Source organism: Elephantulus edwardii, unplaced genomic scaffold (assembly GCF_000299155.1).
Source record: "Elephantulus edwardii isolate Elephantulus edwardi_28Jun2011 unplaced genomic scaffold, EleEdw1.0 scaffold00041, whole genome shotgun sequence".
NCBI lineage: Eukaryota > Metazoa > Chordata > Mammalia > Macroscelidea > Macroscelididae > Elephantulus > Elephantulus edwardii.
In genome coordinates, this window is record NW_006399791.1 from 9,599,442 (window position 1) to 9,610,130 (window position 10,689).

Genomic DNA, 10,689 nt, shown 5'->3' on the forward strand with positions numbered 1-10,689 from the left:
AGTACAAATATAGTGGGGAATTTGGCAACATTGAGGCTCTTGGTTGATAAGGTCCACCTAGGCTTCTTCCTTTCTCAGAACCATTTGAAGCCATTTTCCCACCTCGAGTTATAGCTGAGGTGTTTGCCCATTTTACTTGGGGGTCTTGAACTACAGCCAATGATAACTTACCTGGCTGCATGGTATTATGCTCAGCTGCCCATGCTGTTGGTCGTTGCTGTGGGCTTGATTCCAATTCATGGTGACCCTCTGTGCTTTCTCTTTAGGCGTCTTTCTTTGTCGTATACAATATGGTGACAACAGAGGTGATCGCTGTATTTGAGAATACGTCAGATGAACTTTTGGAGCTCTTTGAGAACTTCTGTGACCTCTTCCGAAATGCTACCCTGCACAGTGAAGTCCAGTTTCCTTGCTCAGCTTCCAGCAACAATTTTGCAAGGCAAATCCAGCGCCGGTAAGCTGTTGACCAGATTTGACAGGCTTAGCTTTTCTTCAGAACAATAGTTGGCATTAGGCGAATAGTTATTTGCTCCAGGAAACATTCGCTTTTTCTCCCTGTCCACTTGGCCATAGTTAGTCTGCCTGCTTTAACCTCTGGCTTGTTCCACATAACTCCTTTTCCTCTGAGACCTGTGGAATTACTTGCATGTTGTTTGTAATTCCTCTTAGACTGTCTTTGAGCCGCAGAAAGATGGAAACAGTGTCTTGATTGTTTATCACTATATTCACAGCAGTGTACTATCAAGGATTTAAATATTGTTGAATCAGTAAGAAAGTCATTTTAGAACTTTTGATTAAACTCAGTTTGTTGGACTAAAGCATTTGTCTTTGCTCCATCCCAAAACACAATTCAAATGGCAGTAAAACAATAAGAAGTACAAATCTACAAGAATAAAGAGTGAGAGAGGAGGTGGTTGGAGATAGGAAGCCAGTGGATGAGTGGGAGCTGAGATAGCACACGTCAGAGCACAGAAATCCATGCCTCCAGAGCAGCCCTAGAGAAACAGCCTGATTTTCCCCACAGAGCTCTTAATGTGTCAGGAAGTTGGAGGCCTTCCGCACCTCTGAGTGCTGGGTAAGAGGTACTCAGAAATCAGGAGAGCTGGAGGAAGTTCCTAAAAGGAGCTCAGGGCCTTTACATCCCCTCCTTTAGCCTACACTGCTACACGAAAGCCTTGTTCCCCACCTCAGGAGAAGGCAGGAGGTCTTCTCACGTTCATGAGGCATACCTGATCGCTCGAAGAATGAGACACAGCGGAGTGAGAGCAGAGGAGTTAAGTGATAATTGATGTACTGAGATTCCTCTTCCCTTTACTACACTCTGACATCCAGGCTTGTAACCCCTATGCAGGAGATGAGGGATTTCCCCCTGTCCCCCAAGCAAATTGACAAACTCAAGAGACCTTCAGATAGTGGCATTGTAATCCCTTTGCATGCCACCTGGGTCATCCTAAATTGATTCTAGCTACAAAGTCCTCCTATGAACCAAGGCTTTTGATAACTATCTTTGTACATTAGTAGGAAATTATTGGTTACATTAAATCAAGAGCTCATGCTAAATCCTACTGTATCAGCTAGTACGCATCAGATTTCTCAGCCCTAAGCTACAACCCCAAACTTAGTTCTGGAAGGTACCTGCTTTCAGTCCCAGGATAGACCCAGCCATAGCAGATGGGCAATTTATCATCAGGTTTACTGGCAGTGGGGAAAGGAATCAGAGTAGATCTCTCAAGGCAGAGAGACATCATAAAGGCACAGTATTACATTGGAAATAGATGGATATTGATTTTTAGACAGCTGGATTTACCTTTTCTTCTGGTTCATAGATCTGCATTATTAACATACCTAGTCGGCTGTGAGTCGGTCCCTGTGAGGTCAGGGCTTGTTGTTATCGTCACTGCTCTGGTCAGAACATTGAGGTCAGTGCTGGAAAGAAGCCCTTTAGGAGTTAGAGGAAGCTGTATTTTATGAAAATTATTTCAGATTGCATCTGGAATTAAGAGAAATTACAGGAAGTCTCAGGGAGAAGCTGTATCCTAGTTTGATTATTTTCAAAATTGTGCTCGATATCACCAAAAGATTTAGAAAATTTACAGGTACTCGTCCCAATTTTTTAAATTGATCTCTGAATTCTTTTTTTTACTATTAAATTTAAGGAGTTATAGATTAGAATTCCAGTGTACTTAAAAAGAAAATTGTTATGTTGCTGTTGTTGTTTTGTACCATCAAGTCAGAACCAACTCATAGTTGCCCCTCAGAGGATTATTAGAGCCAGTGAATCACATAGGTGGAGATTGCCCATCCCTCTCCCACAATCCACATGCCTTTGGGTTGGCAGTGTAACTCCTTACAGCTAAACCACCAGAGCTCCCTAAATTGATATAGCACTCCTTGAAATGTAGCAAAAGAATCCAAGAAATTTGTCGTTGAGTGTTTGGAAATTTTACTTTTTTTTTCATTTATTAATTCATATATCATCTATTCATCTTTTTAAAGTTATCCTAATGTAGCATCTTCGTTATCTGTAACAGAAATACCACAAATGAGTGTCTTTAAATGTTTATTTTCTCACAGTAGAAGTCTAAATTTTGGGTGCTGGCTCTATGGAAAGGTTTTCTCTGGAGGAAAGTCTTTGTCTCTGAAGTTTCTGTTTCTGTGTGATCTTCATGTATTTGGCCATCTCTCTTCCCACATCTCTCTCTTTCTCTGCTTGCTTGTTTACATTTTCTTTAATCTCAAAAAAGATTGATTTAAAATGCGCCTTACAGAAACCCTGTCTCAATAATGTAATGAAAGCAGCACATTCCTGAATGGTATTATAACTACAGGCATAGAGGTTAGGATTTACAGAATTCATTTTTGGAGGATACAATCAAATTCATATCATGTAGTATCTTTTATTGACCATCGTATTTCATTTTGCTCCATTGAAAATATAATGTAAATTGAAATTTTTTTGTGAGCAAATGGTTCCAAATGCTTAATTTTGCAACCTCTTATAAGACGGTTTAGTAAAATCAAGTAAAAGTGAACTCAGGATAAATATTTAAGGAAAAAAGAAACCAAGGATCTTAAGTCATTTAAAGAAAATAGAAAATAGAGTTAAAACCAAAATGAAACGTAAAGAATACATAAATACTCTTACACTCACATACACACACACACACAAAGTAGGAAGGAGGAAAAGGCCCCTGGGAACATATGAGACAATTATTTTTGAAATGTTAAATGTTAGATATAGTTGAGAAATTCTCCAAGAAAATGGACTAAAGAGAAAAGGAAAGTGGAAATAATAATATTAGAAGGCTCACCCTGCAAAGGTACAGTTTTTACCAGTTCTAGAAAGAACAATGGAGGAAATTATCAAAGAAATACTGTAAGACAACTTTCTAGTATTAAAAGACATTTCTCTGGAAGGACCATCCAGTGGTTCTTATTTATGATTTTAAAGTTATTTATAACTCTGTCTATGGTTAAAATATTATATAGTGGTATGCTTCTACACATCCCTTGAGGACTTGTAGCGTATCGGTAGTTTAAAATTGGCCATATTTTCAAGTAGACATGTTACCATAGCAACTGGCCAGTGATACCAGTCATATTTCTTTGTTGTTGTTCTTGGAGAGATAATTATTAAACCTGTGTGTTGTCATTGTTGTTGTTGTGTGTCATTGAGTCGACTGTGACTCTTAGCACCCTATGCACAATAGATTGAAAAGATACAGAGACAGGACACCTTTCTGATTCTGAACCATACAGTGTTTCCTTGCTCTGTTTTGACCACTGCTTCCTGGTGCAAGTATAGGTTTCACATGAGCACATTTCCACAATTTGTGATGAGGCAGGGAGCACTGTAATGTTGGAGGAGAGGAGTGGCATGGTCTGACTGCTGTTTTAACAAGCTCCTGTTACCAGTAGACTGAAGGAGGTGAGAAGAGAAGCACGAACACTAGTTAGGAGACCATTCTAATTAGCCAGTAAGCAAAATTACTGTAGTCTGTTTCCTGCCACTAGGATATAAATGCTATTTTGTTCACTGATATATCCTAAACACCTTAAAGAATGTATGGCATATAGTGAAATAAAACAACAAACCAACCATTTAGTGTTGTGTTGATTCCAACTCCATACAACCCCGTGTGTGTCCGAGTAGAACTGAGCTGTCACAGCCATAGTGCCCTTGCTTCCCTCCTGCACCAGTACGCAGACTCGACTCCCTGCTCTCAGGTGGTTCTGACACTTAGTCGCCTTCCAGCGGGTAAATCAGAGCAGGAGGAGACTGTTCACCTTCCTTCCTCCCTCCAGCTTCCGGTTGACTCAGACTGCTGGAGCTGCGTAGTCTCAGGTGTTTTAATTATGCTCTGATTATAGTGCGGCAGCCTGCTTTCCCCCTCTTAGCATTGTGACAGACGGTTCCTCTATACATACACCTTGAAAATGACACTTTCCCATGGAGTTTTTACATTTTCATTCTTTTGAATAATGTTTTATGGAATGGAAACAGACTTTCTGCATCTAGGTAGGATTGCTGTCTTAGGATAAATTTCTATTAAGTATAGAAATATTTTGTTAGAGGGTACTAATTTGAATAGTTGTTTAATCTGAAAAAATAGCAAGATCCAACCTACCATTGTGGAATAAATTCAGCCTCATAGTTGCCTCATAATTTCTACAAAAGGTTAAGTCAGATATGTGACCTGTCTGATGATTCATATAAGATGCTGATGTTTCTCAGAAATAGAGGTAGTTAACACCCAAACTCTTTCTCACAAAGCAGAGGAGCAGTTTATCCAAACATTTGGCAGAGACTGGCTGATAAGAGGTCCTAAAAGGAGTCAAGAGAACCTTGTTCAGTTTGGCATTCCCTGGTGTTTGTAACTCCTTTCTTCTGCAAGCTGAGGCAGGCTCTTTATCTGGAAAAACATACATTCTTACTTTTTTTTTAAATTTTTTTTAATGTTTTACTTAAACTGTAATCCAAAAGGTATGAGTAGAGTTTCTATTCATTTCAATCTGTTGATAAAGTCTTTGTTAATTTTTCTAGAATAATTTCATTTCTCCCATTTCTAATCCTATTATTTGCTTTTTAAATTATTAGTTGCTAACCAAGCTTGAGATGTAAGAGTTCTATCCTCATTTAGTCATTTAATGTTTATTTACAAAATACATTGTATGTTTAAATCACAAATCCATGACAGCCTTGTGTACCCACTAACATTGCCTTTCTCACTGCTGCTTTATTTTAGGTTCAAAGACACTATTATCAATGCTAAGTATGGTGGGCACACGGAAGCTGTCCGCCGGCTTCTGGGGCAGCTTCCCATCAGTGCCCAGTCCTACAGTGGAAGCCCCTACCTTGATTTGTCTCTCTTCAGCTATGACGACAAGTGGGTGTCAGTCATGGAGCGGCCCAAGACCTGTGGAGATCACCCCATCAGGTACACATCACTGCTTCCACTCCAGCGCTGAAGATGGCCTGTCTTCTCGGACAGGACTCCACTGTGGCTCTCTGCACTTGGACACATGGGTGGCATTGGAAAGGCCGGATATTTCTTTAAAGTGATGAGTATTCTGATCATTTAGATGTTAAGGCCACACATTACATAGCTCTACATTGTGCTTCACATCAGAGAATTCAATTCAAATAAATACCATCCTTAAAGTTCAGGGAAAGAAATGGTATCTTTCCCTTTTTGTATTTGAGACTTTTTATGGTGACTACCTTATTTTATTCCCACATTACCTAGAAGAATAAATAGAAGAGGTAGTGTGAGAAATAAGCAGGTTTAGGGAAAGCCCTGACCATCTCACTTTCAGGAGTAATTTCTATTCAGAAATTTCAGGAATTTTTCAGAAATTACTGTTCTCATTGGTGCCTTGAAATTAATCTTCCTCTCTTTTCTTATTTTAGTGAAAGTTTACAAATCATATTGAGTTTCATTAGATCCTTCATACACATTTTGGTTCATAATACTAATTAGAATTGATTAATTAATTACATACAAGGTCAAATTAGCCCTTTATTGTGTTTTATCTTTCCTCTCATCATACTTACCTTTTCTTTTTTATACCCCTTGTCCTTTCCTTTCCATTTGTAGTCACCATCTAAGAATGATTCTGTGTGTAAACCTTTCCTTAACTTTCTGTAATAGTGGTCTTGTGTAAAAAGAGTGTAGGTAGCACAGGGACTACGGGGTCTGACTTCTGAGAACTCCCTAGAAGGGAATCGTCCCCATTAACAACATCCATAGTGCAAAACTTATTTCCTATAAGGTCAGACCTGATCTCCCGTGCTCCTGCACCTCCTGCTAATTCCAACACCAGTCTCTTAACTGCTCTACTGGGTCCAAAATCCACTGCAAGAAGATTATAAAGAAGATTTTATAAAACCACGGACTCATGGTTAATTAGGGAAGTTATCAGACTGTAATCCAGCTTGGCAGCGGGATGCCGTTCCTCAGGCTGGACAGATATGCTCACAGGCCTTTTGACCTTCAGCCAGGCAGCTTTGGTCAGTGATACAAAGTTCCCGTAGTCCTGCCATATCTTCCCTCAGGCCCCCAGCAAGCTTGGATGAAGGGCTCTGGCTCCATGAAGCCCCTAACAGCGCTATCTCATGTCAGTCTGTAGTTCTCTGCCGTGGCCACTGTTGCTCTTGTGTAGATCCTGATCCAGGGAATGCAGGAGTCTCTGGCCCCAAAGGATAGACCACTACTCCAACTCTAACCCCTTCCTTATTGGTTGACATTCCCAACTTCTGCTGCGGAAACAGCTCCACTGAAACCTAGTGGGATAGTGAGATGGGAAAGTGCAACCAAGTTCCAGAAACCAATTTTTAAAAACTTTTTAGGTGGAAAATATTAACACAAAAAGTTGACTAGAACGATGATGTTTCAGCAGTTTTCAATCTTGTTTTATTTGGATGCACTACTGTTACCCTTCCCAGTCCCTACTTACTTTGAAGCCAATCCCAAACAGCATATTGAACTTGAATATTGTTATTCCACCTTAAAATAATTAACAAAAATTAATGCTATCAAATACTTAGCCAGTGTCCACAATTCCATTATCCTATCTTAAGAAAGGATAAAAAAACATAGGAGAACGTGAAATGTATGAGAGGCGGGATTTGGCAGGCCTGCCTGTTTTCTCACGTCTCATACGTTTTCGGCCTAAGGGCAGCCTTTTCATCACTCTGTTCATCGAAAATATTTGAGCTTTTCTTTTCTGACTGTTTAGTGTCTTCTACAGGTTCAGGCTTTCACAGGATTTACTGTATCACCACATGCATAGTCAGTGTGCATTTCCTTCATGGCTTTAAGCATTCTTTTTACTGTCGGTTGATTTGGATCGGGGTGGAAGGAGGGCCCTCACCACTGTTCAGTCTCCTGCTCTATAGATTCTACCTTCCTCACTGTTTTCCCTTGCAGTGTCATTGTTGAAGGAAGCAAGTTGTTTGCCCTGCAGCATTTCCCATCGCATCTCCTGGGTTGTAGCTCCAATGTTTCTCAGTCCCTCATATTTTATATAAATTGGTAGTTAAATTTATAAGCTCATACAGTTGACTTTTAAATTATAAGCCATTTGCATAAGCCAGGAACTACCTGCCTAGCTTGGAAGCAAGGGTGGCATCCACTTCCTAAACAGCATGCTTCTGGAAATTCTCTGAGCTTTGATAAATGATGATAGTTCTAGAAAGGCTTCAGGCCTTTTGTTCATTTAGGGTCACTGAGTCGTGCTCAACTTGACGGCAAACAGCAACAACCTGCCTATCACGTCACAGCACCTTATGAGCCTCATTTGCTATGATCAGGTCAACTGAGACATATTTCGCTCCTTTCTGACTTCTTCCTTTCTAATTTGAAAAGATGAACTGAAATAACATCTAGAATTGTTAGGGTGGTGAAATGAGTTTTCCTCTTAATTTTTTTGTTATTTTTAATTTAAAATGAGACATGGAAGACGAAAAGGTGACACTGTTACTCTAACACATCTTGAGGGTTTATTCTAGCCTTTCTCGGTGTTTACAGTTTATTTGAATGTAGAATACATGTGTACATGTCCATGGCCATAAACCATTCTGTGTTGGTTATTTAGTCAATATTTTCCATGTTGATGGATAAATATTCATGCTGTCAATTCAGTCCCAATTCTCAAAGTCAGACCTTATAAAACAGTACAGTTGCCCTGTAGGGTTTCTAAGACTGTAAATGTTTACAGAAGCAGAAGCCATGTCTTTCTCCTGTGCAGTGGCTGGTGAGTTTGAACTGGCTGCCTTTCTGTTAGCAGCCAAACGCTTGAACTAGAATGCCACCAGGACTGCTTGTTTTGGCATAGTCTCACAATTACATTTCTGGTAATGTTGTTATTCCATCAAATAGAAGTACTCTAATTTTATGTAGCCATTGCCCTATTACTCAGCTTTTCTTTCTGCATGTCTACAGTTGTGCTGCTTGGAAATGCATCACAGGGTATGAATTTCCTTATGTGTTGATGTATTTGTATTACAGAGGGAAAGTATCCAGGACACATCATTTTCTAGAATGTCTACTTCCCCCACCCAGCTTCTGCTCTGCTCTTCATCTCTCATCTCTCAGGGACATGGAGGCAGTTCTAACCCTTAGTGATTCTCCACTGTTGTTCTGAAGCTGGGAATCTCAGTGGGAGGAGACTGCCTGTCTTGTCCCCAAGGACCTGACTGCTAGGTTTGCGCTCCCAGAGATGTGCAACCTTTGTTAGCACAGCACCTTATTGTGTCCCCTTATCTCTAATGGCATTTAGGATAAGGTGTTTAAGTACTGGAATGGATGACTCAGCCTTACTAGATTATGTTTTGTTTTTTTTTTAATTAACTGGTATTTTACATGTATGAGAAAGAGCCTCCCCAAAAGAATTTATTCTTTTTTTTAAAAAAAACAACAACCTTCATATATGAGCCGGGACCTATGGTGTCCTTCGTGAGAGGCCTGGCGACATGTGACAGACAGGTGAGCAGGCAGCAGGTGCATGCTGAGATGCGCTGTGTCAGACGTTTCAAAGACTGGTACGGAAACAGAATAACAGATATCTCCTTAATATTATTATGTCTGTTATATGTAAAAAAATAATCCTTCTAAAATTAATAAAATATTTCATATGTGGCTACCAGAAAATTTAAAGGGACATGTTTGTGCTCTGGGTCTAGACCTGACCCAGACAGTCTTGAGTCCGTAACTTCTTCACGAGGCTGGTATTATGTGCTGTCTGATTGCAGCCAGCTTGTTGCTGACCCACCAGTGGATTTTCAGAGGCTATAAATCACACAGGAAGAGATTGCCCATCTTTCTACGGTGGAGCAGCTGCTAGATTCAAACCACCTATCTTTGGGTTGGCAGCACAGCTCTTTACCCACTAAGCCACCAGAGACTAGACTGTAACTGTGGGTCATTTGAGCAAAGAAAAATGTTCCCATGCTCAGGACAACCTGGTAGGACTCAACATCACACTTGGCTCCAAGATGACCTGATTAAATCAAAGTGACTGCGTGTTTAATAACAGGGGGCTGATGTGATAGGAGAGTTTAATTTATTATAAGGTAGAATAGTGAGGTGCCTGCTTTTCCTCTGCTGCCAGGTTTCACGATGGTGGTGAATATTAACGCCTCCCCACTCTGTCTTTTCTGTGTAGGTTCTACGCCCGGGACTCCGGGCTGCTTAAGTTTGAGATCCAGGCCGGCTTGCTGGGCCGCCCCATCAACCACACAGTGCGACGCCTCGTAGCCTTCACTTTCCACCCTTTTGAGCCGTTTGCCATTTCTGTGCAGAGGACTAATGCCGAGTACGTCGTCAACTTCCACATGCGGCACTGCTGCACTTAGGGTGCCTCACCAGCCAGGTGAGCTGGGCTTCCAAGACCCGGCCGCTTCTTACCTCAGCCGACTCCAGAGCGGGACCTGAGGCGGCCCTGTTCCCGGGGTAGACTGGTAGACCTCTACGGGGCCGGAGCACGGAGGGGACAGGAGCGTGTGCCTCAGCCTGGTGGAAATCTACTGCTGAGGGACTTTGGGTCTTGCCTTTTCCCTGTGGGAATTCCTAGCATTAACTAAGCTCATTTAACTTGTGTTTTCTATTTTATTACTGTGAGAAGAGAGCATTATCCCCTCCTCCCTCCCTGCCACTTCACTGGTGTTGTGGTATGCAGCCTGAAGCCAATAACACCATGTTTACTCATGAGATCTATACACACTCATTTCACTTACCCCCCAAGCAGGGGTATCTTTGTAAGCAAACAGAAAGAAATAAAGCCCTTGTTATTTTCTTACTGAAATACAGCCTGTCTGATGACTGCCTTTTGTTCTGATTGCACCAAATGCTTTACGAATCCTCGGGTTCCAGGAAGGCTGTGAGAGGCCGGGAGGCTGTGGGTACAGCAGCTGCCGTGTGCCAGCCTGGGAGGGAGCTGTCTGCCAGGGCTGTTTGCCTCCCCAGGGTGCTCGCCTGGTAATTGTTGCAGCTGGAGGAGCTGGGTGTAATTGCACGTCCTCATGTGGAAGCATGCTCCCATCTGTGCCTTCTGTGCCGGGCAGGTGGAGCAGTGAGCAGGCTCGCTTTGGCCTCAGCAGAAGCAGACACTCTGCAGCACGTACGGTAATTTGGGTGGTGGAAGCTGGCAAGCTCCAGGTGTCCCCGAGGAGATGAGACTGCTGTTCCC

The 10,689-nt window shown here is 41.6% G+C and overlaps 1 protein-coding gene across 1 annotated transcript; it reads left to right on the forward strand.

Annotated features, from left to right (window-relative positions):
• The first annotated feature begins 272 nt into the window (after positions 1–272).
• DET1 (de-etiolated homolog 1 (Arabidopsis)) lies at positions 273–9,926 on the forward strand. Its single transcript, XM_006885176.1, has 3 exons — positions 273–454; positions 5,247–5,438; positions 9,667–9,926. Exons 1-3 carry the CDS (start codon positions 291–293, stop codon positions 9,854–9,856), a joined length of 546 nt encoding a protein of 181 aa, XP_006885238.1. The 5' UTR covers positions 273–290; the 3' UTR covers positions 9,857–9,926.
• The last annotated feature ends 763 nt before the right edge of the window (positions 9,927–10,689 follow it).

Excerpts from the sequence above, each read along its gene's own strand:
- DET1 (XM_006885176.1), top strand. The coding sequence starts at position 291 with ATGGTGACAACAGAGGTGATCGCTGTATTTGAGAATACGTCAGATGAA. Across the intron at positions 455-5,246 it reads GCAAGGCAAATCCAGCGCCG|GTTCAAAGACACTATTATCA; the intron begins GTAAGCTGTTGA and ends GCTTTATTTTAG. Across the intron at positions 5,439-9,666 it reads TGTGGAGATCACCCCATCAG|GTTCTACGCCCGGGACTCCG; the intron begins GTACACATCACT and ends TTTTCTGTGTAG.